The 20,632-nt window shown below is 48.6% G+C and overlaps 1 protein-coding gene across 1 annotated transcript in view; it reads left to right on the top strand.

The window, feature by feature from the left end:
• The first annotated feature begins 1,969 nt into the window (after positions 1–1,969).
• FARP2 (FERM, RhoGEF and pleckstrin domain protein 2) overlaps positions 1,970–20,632 on the top strand; it is a 45,572-nt gene continuing 26,909 nt past the window's right edge. The window contains exons 1-8 of the mRNA XM_009074071.1: positions 1,970–2,173; positions 11,940–12,044; positions 13,157–13,199; positions 14,204–14,282; positions 15,069–15,166; positions 15,665–15,779; positions 19,151–19,298; positions 20,045–20,140. Coding sequence (XP_009072319.1) covers positions 1,970–2,173; positions 11,940–12,044; positions 13,157–13,199; positions 14,204–14,282; positions 15,069–15,166; positions 15,665–15,779; positions 19,151–19,298; positions 20,045–20,140 — 888 coding nt within the window. The remainder of the gene's footprint in view (positions 2,174–11,939; positions 12,045–13,156; positions 13,200–14,203; positions 14,283–15,068; positions 15,167–15,664; positions 15,780–19,150; positions 19,299–20,044; positions 20,141–20,632) is intronic.

Consider the following 20,632-nt stretch of genomic DNA (forward strand, 5'->3'; position numbering starts at 1 on the left):
GCTGAAGGGGCTTAAGGGAAGCTGCAGAGGGACTCTGTGTTAGGAGCTGCAGTGACAGGACCAGGGATAATGGGTTCAAGTTGAAGGAAGGCAAATTTAGGCTAGATTTTAGGCAGAAGTTTTCCCTGTGAGGGTAGTGAAACACTGGCACAGGTTGCCCAGGGAGGCTGTGGCTGCCCCAACCCTGGCAGTGTTCACAGCCAGGTTGGATGAGCCTTGAGCAGCCTGCTCTGGTGGGAGGTGTCCCTGCCCAGGGCAGGGGTTGAGGCTGGATGATATCTAAGCTCCATTCCAGCCCCTAAAATTCCATGATTCTATGACACGCTGCTCTGCTTGTGGAACCTCTGTCTTCCCAGTGCTTGCAGCCTGTCTCAGGCTTCACTCCTTAGTCTTGCTGCTCCTCTCACACCCCTTGAACTGAAGTGTTTCCCAAACTATGGCACAGTGGTTCTTGTCAAGAAATGCTATATGTAGTCAGTGTACATACAGCACGATATGCTGAGTGTGATTGGTGGTGAAATGGAAGTAGTGTCTGGCTAACACTCCCACACGGCGGGTGCTGGAGGCAGTGGGAGCAGACCAGGCTGTTTGGGGCTTGTTAAAAGTTGTGATGGCATTAGCAGTGTGCCCCAGTGGGGAGATGCTCCCAGCTGCCACAGCAGGCAGGACACTGCTCTTCAGGCATGGTGCTTGTATCTGCACATAGTATTTTCTGCCTGGTGCTTGTTAGGCCTTTAAAATCTGAGTCTGTGCTGGCTGGGGGAAATGTTTTTAGGAACATGTCATCAGCAAGATGCAAGGCCAAGCCCCATTGAGTTCACTTTTCCTGTTACCACCTGTGGGGAAGGACTTTGACATGCCTTTGGTCTCTCCTGGCTGGTGACCAAGGCTGGTGAGAGCACCCAGGAGCACCTCGCTCTGGGTTTGGGTGGGCTGCCTGCCTTGCTCTCGGGAAGCAGCTGGCTCTAGCTGGAGGGGAGGCTGCTCAGGCCTCTGCCACGGGACTGCTCCGGGCGCTGCCTTGGCTGTCGCCACTTGCATTTTTTTCCTTTTGAGTAACTGCAGCGTCTGTCCCTTCCAGGAGCTGTTTATTCAGAAGGGGATGAGTGTGCTCACCGAGCACTAATTTTAAGAGCGGGTGGGTAATAACAGCCTCGTGAGGAGTATGACCAATTCTGGGCAGCTCCAGCTGCTCATAAGCTCCTGAATGGCAGCACCAAAAATCTTACTCTGCTGTTACATGATAAGGGACAGCAGTACCAAGGGATTACAGATGATACTGAACTCTGATTTCTCTTCAGATTAGCAGTTGGAGGTGAAGCCTGGGCACCTCTCTCTGCTGAATTGTGTTGCTGGAGTGGTTTTAAATTTATGGCCTGAAAATTTTTCTCCTTGGTTGTGTGGCCACAAAAACCTGAAGAATCAGAATCTTTGATTTTTAGGGGCTGAAAAGGACCTTAGAGATCACCCAGCCCCAACCCCTGCCCTGGGCAGGGACACCTCCCACCAGAGCAGGTTGCTCAAGGCTCATCCAACCTGGCTGTGAACACTGCCAGGGTTGGGGCAGCCACAGCCTCCCTGGGCAACCTGTGCCCGTGCTTCACTACCCTCACAGGGAAAACTTCTGCCTAACATCTAACCTAAATTTTCCTTCCTTCAATTTGTGCTCATTACCCCTTGTCCTGTCACTGCAGCTCCTAACACTCACCCTGCCATGAACAGGGGCATATTCCACTAGACCAGGTTGCTCCAAGCCTTGTCCAGCATGGCCTGGAACACTTCCATTTTTGACTGGAGTTTCATCAACCTTATTAGTGGTTTTGCGAGATGGGATCAAGAATGTTGAAGGAGGGTTTTGTGATAGTGCTTCAGTGGTAGTATCTTCATACAGAATGTCTGTGGAAAACCTTCCCGGCTGTAATCCTTTGTTTTGCTCTGTGTTACTTTAGACTCTGCTCGGTGCTGGAAGATGGGAGAGATAGAGGGGACGTACAGAGTTCTGCAGACCCCAGGCTCTCGTTTGGGTGCCCAGAAGACTGCAGGAGTGAGCACTTTGGAGCCAGGGCAGAACCTCTCCACTGCCATGGCCCTGTCGCCTGCCAAAGTGCACGAGCGCGACCTGCCCGTCAGAATCAAGATGTTGGACAACACGGTGGAAGTGCTTGACATTGAGGTAAGAGAGACTGAAACCTGATTTCATGTCAAGCTCTCAGGATATGCCTCTGCACAGAGCTGGGGTGTTCTGAGGTGACATCTGACTAAGATTCCAGTAGGGCTTTTACCTACTTACAAGTAGTTAAATGAGTTGCATGACTTGTTTTTAAAAATCGTATGAGTGTAACAGATGTTTTGTGTTTTTAACAGACTTTAAATACAAGCACATACTGTAACAAGCAGCTTTAGCTGTTGTTTGCTTTGAGGGAACACCAACTGTCTCCTGCCAAACTCTTCTTGCTTCCTGAGCCTCATGCAGCTTTGTCAGTTTGGCAGCTGGGAGAGCAGAAGAGCTTTGCCTTAGTTACTGCTCTTTATTCATTATTTTAATGGCTTGTATCCTCTTCAGGGAAACTTGCTCCTAGTTGAAAGTCCTTGCTGGCTGCCACACTTTGGGAGGCAGACACCAAAGCAATGTTCTGAAGATAGATTTCCCCAGGCTTACTTTAAATACAGCCACAGGACATACAAACCACGTATAAATTGGGGCAGTTCTGCTGTGAAGCAAATTTTTATTCTTCCATTTCTTGTTCCATTCTCGGCATTAACCTCAGGCTTTAATTCTGGCTTGTGTGAGATCTGTTGTCAGAAAACAGCTCTGTTCTAGTGGAACTACTCAGCTATCAGATATCCTGCATTAGTGTCAGGTTGACTTTATAATTAGCACTTGTAGCCTTAGTTTGTTGTATAGACTCAAGTTTTTCCAAGTAGAGTGAAAAAGATGCCTGTGGAGTCCTGGAGAAATAGTGGCTTTTGGGGATATCTTCTACAGATTCTGCCCAGCTGTTCCTCTCTCGGACATGAAATCTGCTTGGCTTTGTTAAGTTTGAGGCTGTGCCTCTATCCTCCCACCTGAGCACACAGGGTACTGTAAACCCACCCATCCCTCAAGTGCTGCATGGAACACAAAAGCCTCTTTTTTCCCCCTTTAAATTATGTTAGAATTTGTTTTTAAATCTGCTGACTTTGGTTCTTCTCAAGGGTTATTTTATGTTTTTCCAAGTTGGTGTAGAGGTTGGTGCTGTTGTGTTTTGATTTAAAAAAGAATAAAAATAGCACCCCTAGCAACACTTCCACCCCTGTAGTTTTAACCATCAGTGTCAGGCCAGGCTGGACAATGCCTTGAGCAGCCTGTGTTGTTGGCTGTGCTTCCCATAATTGGGAATCTGAGCTTTTTCACCTGGAAAGCTCTCTGACTGTGGCATCCCCAGAGACACCCAAATGTGCTGAGGCCGTGGTCGTGCTGTTCTTTGCACCTTCAGTGGGAACTGAACAACCTGGGAGCTCGTGCCTGGTGCTGTGAGCAGTGAGGAGGGTCAGCCTTGGTCAGTCCCAGAGCATGGAGCACCAAGTGCTCCAGAGTCAGCAGCTGTGGCATTAGAGTCCTGCTAATACACTGCCTCCTCTGCCCTGATTGCAAACAGGCTCGAGTTACTGAGTGTGCCCCTCTGCCTCCTACTTCTTTGGTGAGCTGATGGAGTAGCAGGAGCTGCTGACTGCTGCTTGTGATGGAAAATGGGATTGAGGGCAAGAGTTAGGGGAAGGCAGCCACATTGCTGAGTAGGTGCTGAGAGCTAGCACAGTTGAAAGCAGTAAGAGGAGCTGGTGATCAAGCAGCTGTCCCAGAGGACTGGAGGCTCTGCTTGCGGTGCCACTTGCCCACTCCTCGTTGCTTTTGCAGCTTTGTTCACTGGGCGTGGAAGAGGTGGTGCCCTGGGGGTTTGTGTGATTCAGGTCAGCACAGTTTGTCAGTGCAGTGGGGCACAGACCTTTCCCACGGGCAGTTGGCACTGCCTGCACAGGGAGGTGGAGCTGATGGCAAAATGTGGTTTTGTTTTCCTTGCCCCTATTGAAATAATTTTCCCTTCTGTCTGTAAGAACTATAGCAAACGAGTTTTTACTGGGAAAAGTGGTGTGTCAGTGGAAGAGAGTGGGCACAGGGTCAGCTCCTGGAGAAGCCCTTCCCTGAGCAGTATGGCTGGGGAGCTGATGCACAGCCCTGTTCATGCTTCGCTGCCTAAAATGGGCCACGGCAGCGATTTTAACCATATGAGAGAAACAGTGACCACAAGAGCAGTTCAATCCATGCAGGTTGAAGTTTGCTGGGGCAGAGCCTTCTTCAGGGAATCTGATCTGAATGTTAAGGGTGGAGAAATGCTTGATGTTTTCTGGAGTTTAAAAAACTTGAAAATGGGCTACTTACGGTTTCTCCTTTCGCTCCCAAACCAGAAAAGAGAGTGAAACATACTCATTCGCAGCTAGGCTGCAATGTGCATTATTTTTGTGAGCTGTTTTTTATCCCCTTTTTGCAACCATCTCGTGTAGTCACTTCAGGTGGTGCGTGTGCCATGCCATGGGGTACCTGCACCCTTCCTGCCAAGCAAGGTCCAGAGTGTGGATTCACAGAATGGAAAACTCAGTCTGATTCAGACTGTGAGCACACTTCAGAGTCACCAGTTTTGCAGTAGAAATTGTGCCAGCTTTCCTGATTTTTTTTGGAGATTGGAGGGCTTTGATCAGCGCAGAAGTATGGCAGACTCTTCAGCAGAAGGGCCTGGACTGGGTGGAATTCACCAGAGTGATGTTCAATGGTCTATATTTTTCTTTACGTAGGAAATAGGTTCTGCAGGAAATTCTCTCATATGAATCATCCTCTCTGCTATGAGGAAGTGCCCCAGAAAAATAGTTTAGATTATTATGCCTCAGGTTTACCAGGTTGTGGGAAACTTGCCCCCTCTTCAGTAGCATGTGCTCCCTCTTCTCCCTCTGCTTGAACGCCAAATAAAATTTGGGAGTGGAAAATACTTTTGCATTGTATTAAAGTGGAATTTTTCTCTGTATTCCCCTGTTGGAGAACAAGTTTGGTAGAACTGTGATGGCCGTTGTGAAGTCGTAGCACAGTTCCTGGCAGGTCCAGGCGGGTCTGCCTGCTCCACTCAGCGGGAAAACTGCAGCTGGAATTTTTTCTTTCCTGCCGGTTTTGCTGGGTTGTTTTCAGCACACAGGTCTGTTCGTTTTAACTTTGGGAATGTCATGAAGAAATGATGTTCCCCCTCCCTGCGGCTCCATGTGAGGTGTCCCTGTCCCACTCCTGGCAGGGAGATGCTGCACTCCACTGCTGTTCTTGGGGACAGGCTAATTAGATAAGATTGCAGTTTCCCCCTCCTTTCTTTTCTTACTAAGTATTGTTTTGTCACTGCTTATGTTGACTTTGCTGTTTATTCATGTGCCCTGTGAAACTGTTACCTTGCTACGAAACTGAAGTGGCTTATTCCATGCTAAGCTGGAAACAGGCACTGATGGTTACTCTGAGTCTGATTCTGTCTTTGCTGGCCACTGACACGGCTCTTCCTTGGCTCATCTAAATTTATAAACTGCGTTATTAAATGTGCAAAGCTGCTTTCCATCCCTGTGGTTAGGATGGAATAGGATGTGTCTGGTTGCTGTGGTCTCTGCAGTTCTCTACAGCTGAAAAGGTGTCACGGGGGCTGTTCCCCCTCAGGTTGTTCCTGACCAGCTGTGGGGGGCCTGGCACCAGGATCTGGGCTCGGGCTGCAGAAGCTCTCGAGGGAGCAGCCTGACAGTGCTGATGTCCCGAGGTTTGGACAGTGTTTCCCTCTCAGCACACTCAGCACAGTCCTGCTAAGCAGAGCAGTCGAGGTGCTCTTGGTCAGCTCAGTGTTTGTCTTCCCTGGCCGGAGAGAAATAGTCAAGATTCCAGAAAGAATCATAGCCAGATGTTTGTCATTGCTCCGCTCTGACTCTCCTAAGTATGGCAAATAAGCTGCCTTAGGATTTATTTTTGTCCGACCTCAGAAGAGAAAGTTAGTAATTCGCTGTTTAAAATTTGAGGTTATTATAGGGTTTGGAGAGAAGGTAACTGAAGCTTTGCAATTTGTGTACTGTTTGATTCTGCTATGTATTTTTCAGACCTGTTATTTTGTGTTCGGGGTCTTGACGTTTTTGGTGCTGTGTAGGACTGTGGGATTGGGTGGGGAAGGTAAAGCTGCAGTCATGTTATGGGCAGACATTTGGGGTGTGTTTTGTTCACTTGGTGCTCTGCTGGTTTGGGCTTTTTTTAAGGAAGATGTGGACTTAAACTGTGTTATGAAACCAATGTAAAATTTTAGAGTTCTCTTGACATCAGGTGTTCCATTAAGTTAAAAGAAAATTGAGTTATACTGCAGCAAAGGAGAAACAATGTTCAATATTCCTGTATGAGAAGTCTATTATGTACACATATTATGACTTAAAGCACAGAAACCATTCAGGAAAATGTGTTATCACAGTCCTTGCACTAGGAATGTAATGGGTGAGTTCACAGCAGTTCGTGTGGCTGTGCAGGTGTTCGTTTGCACAACCTAGTGACGTGAGAGAGTGACAATTAGCTGAAATCAGACTTACCCCATTCCGTCAAAGTGACTAGGAAGTGTCGTATGCATAAAACAAAAGATGGGGAAAAAGCAAAACTGGCAACCTCGTTTGGGTGTGGGTGACATTCAGAGTTGGGCCCACAGGTGAGTGGTTCTGTAGCATATATGGAGCCTGGAGGGCAAAGCCAACGAGTGCCAACCCCAGGGACAGCCCAGGGTCAGCTGGACACAGCTGCCCACTTCAGGCACGAGAGGCTCCTGCCAGGAGGGGCCTGAGCCACACTTGGCCTTATCTAATCTGTCCCTAGGTGTTCATTAACCCATGGCCGTGGTATGAACCTCCGCTCAAAGTGCAGCATGGGCCAGGCTGGGGCAGCTGGTACCACCTCGGTGTGGCACGAAGCGAAAACAGGCCTTTTCTGTAGAAATTCCTAGTTTGTGTACAGAGTCTTTCCTGACCATCTCAATTCCTTGCTGTTTTAAGCTCTGTGCTTTGGTCAGGCTTCCTCAAAGCTGTGCGTCCACCTGGAGTGCCTGGACACCTGGAGGGGAGGTACAGCCCTGGATACCCTGATACCTCTCCTGTCAGGGAGGGCTGAGCCTGGGGTTGGGCAGCCTGGAGGAGAGGAGACCCTAGGGTGACCTTTGTGTGGCCTTTAGGTGCCTGAAGGGGCTCCTAGAGAGCTGGAGAGGGACTTGGGACAAGAGCCTGGAGTGACAGGATAAGTGGGAATGGCTTCACCCTGACAGAGGGCAGGGCAAGATGGGATACTGGGTATAAATCCTTCCCTGTGAGGTGCTGAGGCACTGGCACAGGTTGCCCAGAGCAGCTGTGGCTGCTCCATCCCTGGGAGTGTTCTAGGCCAGGTTGGATGGGGCTTGGAGCAGCCTGGGCTGGTGGGAGGTGTCCCTGCCCATGGCAGGGGTGGGATGGGATGGGATGAGCTCTAAGGTCCTTCCAAGCCAAACCATTCTGTATAAATCCTTCCCTGTGAGGTGCTGAGGCACTGGCACAGGTTGCCCAGAGCAGCTGTGGCTGCTCCATCCCTGGGAGTGTTCTAGGCCAGGTTGGATGGGGCTTGGAGCAGCCTGGGCTGGTGGGAGGTGTCCCTGCCCATGGCAGGGGTGGGATGGGATGGGATGAGCTCTAAGGTCCTTCCAAGCCAAACCATTCTGGAATTCTCTGAAAGCCCAGATCGAATATTGTCAGTGTGGGCATGGATAATGATTCTGAGGCAAAAGCATAATTAATGGAGGGAGACTTGCAATTTGTAATTTTTTTTAAGGGCAGAGGAAAACCAAGTATTGTCTGTGTTAAACATGACTTAGAAATAGAGTTTTATTTCTGTGTGTGCACACATGAGAAGTGATAACACAGAGTCCCTCTCTGGCTCCCCTGGAGCCCCTTACAGCTCCTGGAAGGTGCTCTGAGGTCTCCACACAACCTTCTCCTCTCTAGGCTGAACAACCCCAGCTCCCTCAGCCTGTCCTCACAGGGGAGATGCTCCAGTGCTCTTACCAGCCCTGTGGCCTCCTCTGGCCTTGCTCCAGCAGTTCCATGCACAGAGCCCTTGGGGACCCTGTGTCACTGTTTTTCTCTGAGCACAGTGTGTTTTATCGCTCCAGGTGTTTCAGCACACACCACCTATAAACCTTGGTACCATTTTTGTCTCTTCATGTACCTAACTGTACATTTCCCAATCTTGTTCACATGATTCCCTCCTCCTTGGAGATCTTTTCCCATGTCAGCCAGTTGTTGTTTTCCTACTCTCAGGTATCCAGCAAGTCTAGCCACTCTGGAAAATCATGTTTGTTGGGTAGAGCTGGTTCATTTGGCAGTGAGGTGCTTTGACACTGCTTGAACCTTTAAATGGCCACAGTTTTAAAGCTAGCCTTAATTAAATGAGCCAGAGGCTTCCATTTCTAGGATGATTTGTCTGGCTGTGGGTTCTGTTTAAAAAAACCAACCACCAAAACCCACATCAAAACCAACCACTGAAATCTTGGGACAAAAAAAAATCATGGTCAGGGAGTGTTAAAATTATTTTGTTTGAAACAAAAAAATTATGCCAAATATGGAGTGCAATAATGGAACTTAAAATAGCTCAGAGATTTGTATTTGGTTTTGCAGCTTCCATACTGAATAACTTGGATTTCAGTGCTGGGTAGAAACACTGGGATACAGTGTGTAAAAGGTGAATTTTCAAGGGAGAAGCACAAAGTCAGTATGGAAGAATGAATGAAACAAGTAAATGTGTTTGAAACACCATTTTCTTCATAAAGAGTTAGAAGGAAAAATTGAAAGTATTTGAAGCTGAAAGTTGTTTTTAAATCCTCAGAGGATCTGAATGAAATAGTGTTCGAGCAGTTTGTCTGAGCATGTGAAGCCAGAACTGGACACAATTGTCACCAGGTACCTGTTTTTGTGGGAACTGTTTGCAGTTGAGTTAGTAGTTCCAACCAAAATTGAAGAAACTAGTCAAGCAGTGGAAAGGAAGAAAGTTACTCCTTCCTTTTCCAGTCTCCACACTGGGTGCTAGGTCTGGAGCCCTCAGGTTGTCCTGTCTCAGCCATGAGAACACCAGGTCAGTGGAGGGTATTCCTTTGCTGCCCTGGATTATTTCCTGCTCTCTCAGAAATGTGGTGTGAATGTCCACCCAGTGTCCAGGAGTGCAGGTTTTGTTTGTCTGTGGCATTGGTGGGAGTCATTAACAGGGAGTCTTGGGGGTGTGTTTTTCGGTCTCACGCTGCATTTGGACAGAGATCTAACAGATTACAGAGGGGCTGGGATAAACAGGGCTATAAACTCCCGGAATGTTTGCATAGTTCTGTTAAGAAAGGAAATCACAAGTCTATGTTTACTTGTCAGTTGTCTTTTTTTTTTTCAATTTGCCAAAAGATGAGAAAACATTTTTTCATTAGGAAGACCACCGAAGTGCCCCAAAGAAGAAAAACCAACAAAAATCTGTGACTGGTGAAGGGACCTTCATTTCCATCACTGCAGTTGCCTTAGCTGCTTGCAGGGTGCTCTGCACTGGCTGCCTGTCAGTGATCATGGCAAACCTAAACTTCCCTCTCATGCAGATCCACTGTTTACTGGAGGATTTGGTCTCCTGACATTTGCACATTAGTGTAGCACAGACTCCAAGGTGTTTGCTGGCACTGGGGAACAGTGGCTCCCCTAGCTCTGGCTGAGCAAGAGTTTCCATGCTCTGCCTCTGCTTTATAACTCTGTTTTTTCCAAGCTCTTGACTTTTAGACTGATTTTTTTTTTTTTTTTCTTCTCCCCCTCCAGCTGCCAAAAGTGTATTTCTTTTTTGGAAAGTTGGAGCAAGGGCAGTTTGTCCATTTGGCAGGATGAGAGTACTACTCCTTGTGAAATTATTGGGGTGTTTGGGTTTTAGTTTAGAGTCCATGGAAGCAGAGAGTTAAGATGTTCTGGGAGACAAGTTTGGGAGTTAGAGAGGAAGAGTGTTTCAGTAGTACTGAGCTATGCTCTACTGAAAATTTTGGCTGTGTGTTCCCACTTCGTTTTCCTCTCTTCCTAAGCTCAAACGTCACAGCACAGGGAGGATGTGCCATGTACGTAGTGATGTTTGGGAAAAGAGCAAGTAACAGTTGGGTTGATTCTCTCCCTCTGCTCCAGTCTGATTGAGACCCCACCTGCAGTGCTGCCCCAGCTCTGAGGTCCCAGCACGAGAAGGATGTGGAGCTGCTGGGGTGAGTCCCCGGGAAGCCATGGACATGCTCCGAGGGCTGGAGCAGCTCTGCCATGGAGCCAGGCTGGAAGAGCTGGGGCTGCTCACCTGGAGAAGAGAAGCTCCAAGGAGACCTCAGAGCCACTTCCAGTGTGTAAAGGAGCCCCAAGAGAGCTGGAGAGGGACTTGGGACAAGAGCCTGGAGGGACAGGACACAGGGAATGGCTTCACACTGCCAGAGGGCAGGGATAGATGGAGTCAATGAGAAATAAACCTGTTGTACTGAGCAGTCTTGTAATGGTGACTTGTTAAAATTATCCTCAGTTACCCAGTCAGGTAAGATGGGTTGGATGCCAAGTCACATCCCGTTAGAGCTCAGTCTCTGGGCACAGCTGTCCTCAGCTGCCTGTTTCATTGGTTTTACCCGTTTTTTTCCTCTTTTTCTGAGAGACATAATTCAGCCGTTCAGTAATATCAGAGGTTGTTGTCTTGGCAGAAAATAAAGAGTAATTGAGGAGGCTGGAATGGGAAGTATGCTGTGCTGTGAGTTTGTGCTGAGATGCAGTGGTGCAGCTGCTTGCCCTGACGTTAGAACTGCAGTCATTAAGGAGTTACTGGAAACATTTTGCTCTGTGCTGCTTTTTGTGCAAGTTAAAGGATGACCTGGAGCTGCTCCCTGTGTCACTTTCGTTTCTGCCCACTTCGATGTTCAGCTTCTCGGACAGGATGGTTATAAATGTAGTAAAGAGTTTGTGGAACTAAAGAGTTTTCCCACAGCACAATGGTGAAATCTTGGGTTCCATCTCAAGCTTTTGAGACCCGTTTTTGTTTTAAAATGAAGTTAACACTGCTCTTTCGAAATGTGGTGTTATTGTCACTTTATCCTTTGAAGGGCGTGAAATGATCCTGAGCTTAGACTGGGTTTTTCCTTAGCTTGCCATTGTAAATGACACCCAAAATTATAGCTGGTAGCCCAACCAAACTTCTTTTACACTTTCAATACATGGATGTTATAATTGGATCAGGTGCCTAGTGTTCCAAGCCCCAAACATCTTAATTTCTACATCTCCAGCTTCTCTTTAGAGAGCCTGGACTTGACAGTGGAAGGAGAGAATTGCCAGGGACATGTGCCATGCAGGCTCCTTCTCTTAGGAGAGGTGAAGGCCGCTGGATGGTCCTCAGGCACGGAGCGTGATGGAGCCACAGGGATGGAACTCAGTTTAAGTGGGAGAAACCTGTGCATCACATTCTGGTTGAGTTACTTTAGCACCTGTGTGTAACTAGTCATGGGCAGGACACAGATCCCTGTGTCAGCTCCGTGCATGGTTTGGGTGTAAAACTTGTCTGACGTTTTGCAGGGATCTTCCACAGGTGAATCCAGGTGTGTCAGGTGGAACAGAAGGAGGTTTCCTTCCAGCTGGATGTGGTGGCCTCCAGTGGCACCTTCCAGCTTCAGGTCCTCTGGGCCTGTGGAGGTTTTTGTGTGGAGAAATGTCCACGTGTTAGATGTTTGTGTGTTGCAGTGACAAGAATGACGTGCAAAATCTCTGTGATGTTTTTCTGCAATTTCCAAATACACCATCGTTTGGTTTTTAATGTGCTGTGAGCTGACTCCTGTTAATCTCACTGTATGTTCTCTTCGTTGCTTCCTTAGTCGAAATACTATGGCCAGACATTACTGACAGAGGTTTACAAGCACCTGAATCTGATCGAGTCGGATTACTTCGGCATCGAGTTCCAGAACGTGCAGTCGTACTGGGTGAGTGCAGCACTGATGAGCCTGGTGGTGTAAAAGGCTGTGTGAGTGCAGTTCCATCAGTGCTGAGAGTTTCCAAGTCTGCTGGAGTCTCCTGTGGGATTATCTCCTGGACTCCTGTACATCTGTTTTGCTCACCAAAGCAACTACTGTAGCAGAGGGGAGGAACCAGATTCTGCTCCTTGTTAAATCTCAATGTGTAAAGCAATGAAATAGGTGCTGATGTTCCACTCTCAGGGACAGAACTGAAGTCCTCCTTCCCCCTGAAAGGCGAAGCACCACTCAGAGCACTCTGTGCAGCTCTGACAGAGTGTGGCAGTGTTCATACCTGTCCTCGCTTGGTTTCCCTGCGGAGCCATCATGAGCCTCTCTGGCTTCAGCTCCCTGAGCTAGATCAGTGCTGACACCTTAAGCCTCCTAGTCGCTTATCCTGGACCTTGCGAAGAGGACAATGGAGCTTCTAAACTAGAAAATGTTCCCCAAACTCTGTACTCTTTTTTTTTTCTTATTACTTTTCCTAGTGTTAGGCCTCACACGCAGGAAATGTGAGTGAGAACAGGGAATGGCATTAGTCCATGCTGCTCTCGAGCCAAGGAAGTGCAGTAAAACTCACTTAGTTTCCACTGCTTCTGCACAGTATCCAAACTGTTTCTGCAGCTAATAAGGCTCTTAAAATCCCCAGCTGCCTCTCTGAGTAAAGAGTAACATAATTGCCTTGTAATAATTTCTGTTCAGAGGGGTGGGGAGAATAAAAGGTGGAGCATCCAGAATATTTTGCATTGCTTTTGTGGGTATTCCTTTCACTAGAACAGCAAAGTCTTTTGTTTGAAATGTGTTTGTTAAGGCAGAAAACGTGGTGGGAAATTACTAGCCAGTCAGAGTCCTGGAGTGGGTAGGTGAGAGTGCTGGAGGAAGCGGCACAGACTGTGGCTTGGCCAGCGATGGGTGGAAGGTCAGTCCAGGTAGATCAGGACACTTTCCGTGAAGCTAAGGAGTTCCTGTGTAGTGGGAGAAATGCTGCTCCTGAATCACTGCTCATTTGAACTGACTCTGATGTTTTCATATTCTATGCAAATGAGAACGTCAGTTTGCAATTTCTTTCTCTTCAATTTCAGATTTGGCTGGAGCCTATGAAACCTGTTATTAAACAAGTACGGAGTAAGTAGTTTTGGAAAAGGAAGTTTCCTTGCTTTGCATCTTGTGGGCTGCTGTCACGGTGACTACTTGATTTACTGGTTGTGCTTCCCTGCACACTGCACGTGGTGGGGGGGATCATGGTTCCTGCTGGGGCATGCCAGCCTGGCACCTCTCACAGTCCCGTGTGGGTGGAATGGAAACTTGGGGCAGGTAGGATTGATTCTCTGATGATTATCTCGATGGATTGGGTCGCTGCTGTCACGCTGGCGTGAAACGGAACGCGCGGTTGTGAGCTCTTGGCAGTTGTGTTGCCGTATGGTGGGAAGGAGATGGGACATCTTGGCCAGTTCCCATGTGCTCGGGAGCAGCCTTGCTGGTGGAGCAGGGGTAGGGATGTCCCACCTGGGAGGCTCTGCAGCTGCTGTGAAGTGTTCTGCTCCCTGCCTAGAGGACACTGCAGTGGCTTTGCACCGTTCAGAAGGGAAATGTGAGAGGCACTCCCAAGGCCAGGAATGGCTGGGGAACGCAGCATGCTGGTTGGCTTTGCTGGTGTCGAAAGAGTAGGTCCAGCTTTCTTTTCCCCTTTAGCACAGAGTTAAACTGTTTGCCTGTCTCCTGGTTCTCGTGGTGGAGGCTTTGTGGAAGAGTGAGATCAGGAGGGTGTGGTGGATTCCAACTCCTTTCCAAATCTTGATGAAATTTGTGGAAAATTAGTACTGGGAAGTAGTTTTCAGTTATTCTTCTGCCTAAGATTGATGGACAGAAAATATCAAATCGCCAATTCTAGCTAATTTTTCAACTCTAAGGTCATGATGTTGACTTTTGCCAACATTGGTTTTTAAGCCCTCTGGAAACCAGTGGCTGTGTCTCTGTTGACATGGACAATCCACGCCCAGAACCTGATGTGGCTGGCTGGGAGTTGAAGTCTGACTAGGCTTAGTGTGTGCTGTGTTTCTCTGCAAACAATGTGCATGTGCTTGTGAAGAACACCGGGTTTCTTGTGAAATGACCAACTTTTCTTCCAGGACCGAAGACTACAATGCTTCGTCTAGCTGTGAAGTTCTTCCCTCCAGACCCAGGTCAGCTGCAAGAGGAATATACGAGGTAAAGTATTTTTGGAACTGTTGGATCTGCATTACCTGCTGGGTTAACAGGGAGGTGAGGGGAGGAGAGCAGTGCAGCTGCCCCCAGACAAACTCAGGTGGAGGAGGAATGGAAGAGCACTTGTGTCTCAGAGGCACGTGTTGGCACGTGGATGTTGTCAGAAAAAGTACTTCTCAAAATAGAAAGCAGCACGGCTTGGGCGTCAGAAGAGTCAGAGTGTATAGAAAATATTGAACTTTATAAACAGGGCCTATGTAAAATAATCAGTGTGTATTTTCATAGAGTCACTGAATTTTAGGGGTTAGAATGGAGCTTAGAGATCACCCAGCCCCAACACCTCCCACCAGAGCAGGTTGCTGAAGGTTCATCCAACCTGGCCCTGAACACCACAAGGGTTGGGGCAGCCACAGCCTCTCTGGGCAACCCGGGCCAGTGTCTCACCACCCTCACAGGAAAAACTTATTCCTGCTATCTAACTTAAATTTCCTGTCCTTCAATTTGAATCCATTGCCCCTTGTCCTGTCCCTGCAGTTCCTAACACAGAGTCCCTCTGCAGCTCCCCTGGAGCCCCTGTGTTTTTCCTGCTGTTTCCTCATTCGTGTGAGCCCATTTGTGCTGATACATTGCACGTGGTTAGTCCCAGGTGACTTGGTCTGATGTGCTGCCCTTGGCTGGGGTTGGGAGAGAGGCAGAACCAGGAGACGCTGGTTTTGTGAGCTCCTGCGCAGTCATGGTCATCCTCTCGTCTGTCAGGACGTGACTCCAGCCCTTGTACCTCTCCCTCAGGTACCTGTTTGCCTTGCAAATCAAGAGGGACCTGGCAGAGGAGCGTCTGACCTGCAGCGACAACACGGCGGCTCTGCTGGTCTCACACCTGCTGCAGTGTGAGTACCATGGCACTCCCTGCCCCACGCGTGTCCTCTGCCGCACACACCTTGGTCTGCAGCCCTGGGCTGGGCAGCAGGGCTGGCCCTGGGCAGGAGCAGCTGGTGCTTGTGTGAGAGAACTTGGGCTGTGTAGGGCTGTTCCAACCCAAGCCCCATGTGGTGTCTGTGCTCCCTGGCTCAGCGCGCTGTCCCCCCAGCGCTCTGCACCCTCCAGGCACACAGCTCTTCCCACCTGCCCTGTGCTCCCTCCACTTCGCTCCCCCTTTCCCTGTGCCCGGGGATGGTGGCTGTGGAGACAAATCCTGCTGTAATCCACAGGAAATCTGCTGGGGACAAGTGTGAGAGTTGGGCAAAACGAAGCTGATTCAAAGCACTCTAAGGAATATTCATTCTTGCTCTCGGGGTCTCTGTAATTCCTTACCAAGTGGGTTTTTTTCATTGTTCCCTTTCCATTGTTTCTTCTCACTCTAACAGTGTTTTGGGTTTTTGTCGCAGCTGAAATAGGAGATTTTGATGAAACAGAGGATCGAGAACACCTTAAGACAAACCAGTATTTGCCAAACCAGGAGAAAATTGAAGGAAAGATCCTTGAGTTCCACAGGAAGCATGTGTAAGTGGCTGAGTTGTCTGGCAGTGTTTCTTTCTTTTGCAGTACCTTTACTAACGTGCCAAAGAAAGTAATCATGCAATAATGGTTTAAGCAAAATTATGCTTCAGAAGTTCTGGTCTACAAAGTTGAGCTCAGCAAACACATAGGTCTTGCTTTTGTGTAAGTCATTAGGAACCAACTGCATCATGCTCATTCTCACTGAGCACATAGTGTACACATAAAGTGCTCGTTAGGCACGAAGGAGGTGGGGAAGGATGGAGGGAGTGGGGGAGAAACAGTATTCATCAGAATGCATGCAGTCCCTTGTCATGGAATTACGGAATGGTTTAGCTTGGAAGGACCTTAGAGCTCACCCAGCCCTAACCTCTGCCCTGGGCAGGGACACCTCCCACCAGAGCAGGTTGCTCAAGGCTCATCCAATCTGGCTGTGAACACTGCCAGGGTTGGGGCAGCCACAGCCTCCCTGGGCAACCTGGGCCAGTGTCTCACTACCCTCACAGGGTAAACTTCTGCCTAAGATCTAGCCTAAATTTCCCCTCCTTCAATTTGTGCTCATTGCCCCTTGTCCTGTCACTGCAGCTCCTAACACAGAATCCCTCTGCAGCTTCCCTGGAGCCCCTTCAGCTCCTGGAAGGTGCTCTGAGGTCTCCACACAACCTTCTCTTCTCCAGGCTGAACAGCCCCAACTTCCTCAGCCTGTCCTCATAGGGGAGATGCTCCAGTCCTCTTATCAGCTTTGTGGACTTGCTCCAACAGTTTCATTTTTATGTCCCTTCATTGACTTTATTATTCCCCCACTGACCTGTTGCCAGGCTGATGCTTTCGAGACCAGGCTGGATGGGGCTTGGAGAGCCTTGCCCAGGGGAGGGTGTCCCTGCCCAGGGAACACTCTGGAAATGCAGTAATGGCAAATAGGATTTATTCTGAACCCATAGCCACAGGAATATCTCAGCGCACCACCAATATCTGCCTAGGTGGAAGGACATGAGGAGCCTTTGTGCAAGAAGCTGTTGCTTTAACAGCAGCTTTTGCTAGAAAATACTGGTCATGGATAGTCTGTTGTCCATTGACCTGGGGAAGATTAAGGAGATTTATCTGCTTAATGGCTGAACGGAATTAGAGCAGATTGTTTTGGGCTGGGCTGTGTGCTAAGCCTGCAGCAGTGTCTGAGGGCAGGGCCTGCAGGGCCTGTCCTTGCAGCTCCTCACTGCTCTGGCAGTGCTGGCTCATTCCTGGGATTGCCTGTCTGAGCTGCACTGTGCCTGGCTCAGGCCCAGGGCATGGGGAGCAGTGCTCAGTGGTTCCACACCACTTACACCCAACGCTCTGCCAAGACTTGTGGGGACTGCAGAGCTCCAGTTTTCTAGTTGCCATGTTATTCTTGTCTCTCTTGCCTTCCAACCCTCCTTCCCAACCTCTTCAGCAGACAAAGCTCCACTTTGATTCTGAATGTCGCTGCCCTCAGAGGAGTTGTAGCAGGAATTAGCGTGGGTGGGAGCTGCACACAGTGCTCTGAGGGAGACTCGGGGAGCTCTGGCCAGAGGTGGGATCTGTGATCTACCTTGTCTTGTATGTGTTACTAAACAGGAGCTTTTCTGACACAGTTCAGGAACCTGAGGTAGAATTAGAAACAGCACTTGAAGGCAGTTTTAAAAGCATGACTTGTTTCAGTGAGGGGAAATCTTCAGCAGCTGAAGCTCTCAGACTAACTAGCACAGTGGCAGCAGCACTGGTGGAGATGCAGCCACAACTCGCTGTAGTTTGGCATGTCTTTCTCCGTCTGAAGTCAGGTTTTGTTCTCTGTGTGTTCTTTGCACTCCCTTTACACACACAGCCACACAGTGCTGACGTTTGCATGAGGGTGGATTGTGGGCTGAACTGAAGGTTGGGAGTGTCACTCAATCCCTGCCTTCTGCAGATGGCAAAATAAATTTGGGATTTCCTGTGGCAGTGCTTTAGATTCTTTTTCCCCCCTCCAGAATGAATAAGGCAACAGGACAGTGCTGAGATCCTGTTGGCAGTGTCAAATTCAGGGCACTGTGTGTGTGTTACTCTGAGGAGTGTTTCACCAGGCTCTAGGGAAGCATTGCTTCTTGTCCCAGCTCCCAGCTTTGAAACACTGGCACACTCAATAGCTGCCCTCTGAATTGTGGAGTCAGTTCCTACATGGAGTTAATATACATTGGCATCGTCCCTGGTCCTGATAAATTCAGATCTAACAGAAACTCACTTCAATATTCTCTGTATTTTAAAAACAATCTATGTGGAGCTAAACAGTTGTTTAAGCTAACACGTGACTGGGTAGGGAGAAGGAAGCGTTTTAAGGAGCATGACTAGAAAGGCAAGTCAGGAGCAGGAGAACTGATTTGGTATCTGTGTTGTGGTTGGCACTGCGTAGCACACGAAAATAGGTCACACCACAAACAGTTTGTCATCTGTTTTAGTGAAATGCAGATCTGTGGAAGGAAAACTTCCTTGGAAAAGAGGGTTTTTTAATTCGGCTTAATGTGTGCGGGAGTCTCACCTTTTTTCAGCACTGGCTGTAAATAGAATAAAAGCTTTCTCCTCTGTGTCTCCCTCGTGTCATTACCTTTATTCTAGTGAACTTGCACGTGGCACATGGAGAGGAACAGGGGTAGGGGAAGAAAGGGCGTTTGTCATGCAGGAAAACAAAATGTCAGTGGTTTGACATCAGCACACTTGGGAAGCAGTCGGTGATGGGTCTGTGCTGGAGTCTGGAGCAGTCTCTGACCCTGCTCTGGATATTGTGCACCCTCCAAGAGGAGTTGCTCTGTCTGTGTACAGCTTCCTCCTGTTTTCAGAGTGAGTTCCACAGCAGATGATGCTTTGCTTTAAAAATGCTTCTCTGGATTCTTTGGCAGGGAGGGAATTAGCCAACCAAAGCCTGGCAGAACATGTTGCCCCTGGCAGTACTAGGGTCATAAGTTTCATGGTCCCCAAATCAGACCTGAAATGGGTCACTTGCACTGTTTGCTGCGTGTGTGTCGTACTGGCTGCACAGCTCTACCAGCTCTCACTCCCTGCTGGTCAGTGCCAGTGTGTAGAGGAGCGTTGGGGGTTGAATTGAGATTTGTTCAGCTTTATCGTTTATAACCTGAGAAAGCTCTGAGCTAGTTAACATCTGTTTGAGCCTCTGTTTGGGGTGGTTTGAGGCTCGCCGTTTGCCATGGCACGCTGCTTCTATTACAGAACTGCCAGTGTGGTGCTTGGTGTGGTGGAGTGAATCTGCCCAGCTCGGTGAGACAGGACACACATTTGGCACTGGAGTTCATACTTGGATGCATTAGCCACGTTGGCACTGTTGTAGCATCAGACTGTTAACAAAAATTTGTTCTTCTTCCTCACCGTAGGGGTCAAACTCCGGCTGAATCCGACTTTCAAGTGCTTGAGATCGCTCGGAAACTGGAGATGTATGGCATCAGGTTCCACCTTGCCTCCGACCGCGAGGGGACCAAAATCCACCTGGCGGTGTCGCACATGGGCGTGCTGGTGTTCCAGGTACGGCCAGGAGGGAGGGCTGGGGGCTGTGTCTATCTGTCCATCCACAGCAGGTGTCTGCTGACTGTCAAATGTAGTGCACGTGGTGTTCAGGGAGTGTCATTTAAGCCCCCAAAACACTGTTTGGTGCAGTTTGTTCTTACTGGTTGAGAGTGAAGAGCATCAAAGCCAGCGGTGAGAGTGAAGGAGGGTGGTTTGGTTTGACAGTTAGGTGTGTGTTCAGGGAGTCATCAGTTCATTTGAAACAGGCCTGCCCTCCTAGAGTTTGGTTCAGGTTCCCTCCTGTTCATGTTCCGGTGTATTTTTGCTGGGATACCTTTGCTTTCAGTGTATAAAGTGCTGATTGACTGAAGTGATTGGACCAAAATGTTCCTACGTTATTATACTAAATAAGCACCTCGGTCCTGTTTATGGATGCAATACATTGTTCTCCTCTCCCCAGGACAGAGAGGCAGCCAGCCTACCAAAATATTTGTCTGGGCACTCACTTTCCCTTCAGTTGGTGTCTTACTTGTTCCTCGGTTACTGTGGCACAACTTGTTTCTGGAGGTGCCTCTTGGTCTCCTCAGTGGCCTCTCTTGCTCGAGGGAATGTTGTCCCCAGAACTGGAAATCCAGTGGAATGTGTTGGGGTGCGGGGTGTGTCCATGTGCACATGTCTATATACCTGCAGCAGAATCTTGTTTGCTGCTCTGCTCTTGCTTCTGAAACTTCTGCCAGTTTCTAACTGTTCTCATTTTCCCTCAGGGTAACACGAAAATCAACACCTTCAACTGGTCCAAGGTCCGTAAACTGAGCTTCAAGAGGAAAAGATTCCTTATTAAGCTCCACCCAGAGGTCTGTGTAAGTTTGACTTGAATACAGACTGGTCAGGGTTGAAAAAGATACCCATGCCTCATTTTGTTAGGAGCATTTGTGGAGTTTGTGGGTTTGTAAAGCAGCATCAGCAGGGCAGGCTTGGCTGTGTCATTCCAGGACACATCTTTCCTTTCTCACCCCATGTCTGTCACCTTGGGTCTTTGAGCTCTGTGCTCCAGCCTCAGCTTACCCTTGACATAGGCATACACATGTAGAAGTGTCAGAGTGGAAAGAACTGCTAAACCCAAGTATTTGGTGTGTCAGTCCTCCTGCTCTGAACACGTTGCATCCAGTCCCTTGGTTCAGATGAGATAACCTGGTACTCCTCAGGACAGAGTAGGTGGCTGAGGTTATATTGCTGGAGCTTAATTTTAAGGATGCTTTGCCTTTTCTATACGTCTGTATAGCCCAAGTGTTGCTGTTCGTGCTTGGCTGATGTACAGCAGATGTTTGTGATGGCAGATGTCATCAGGGTTG

Source organism: Acanthisitta chloris, unplaced genomic scaffold (assembly GCF_000695815.1).
Source record: "Acanthisitta chloris isolate BGI_N310 unplaced genomic scaffold, ASM69581v1 scaffold23314, whole genome shotgun sequence".
NCBI lineage: Eukaryota > Metazoa > Chordata > Aves > Passeriformes > Acanthisittidae > Acanthisitta > Acanthisitta chloris.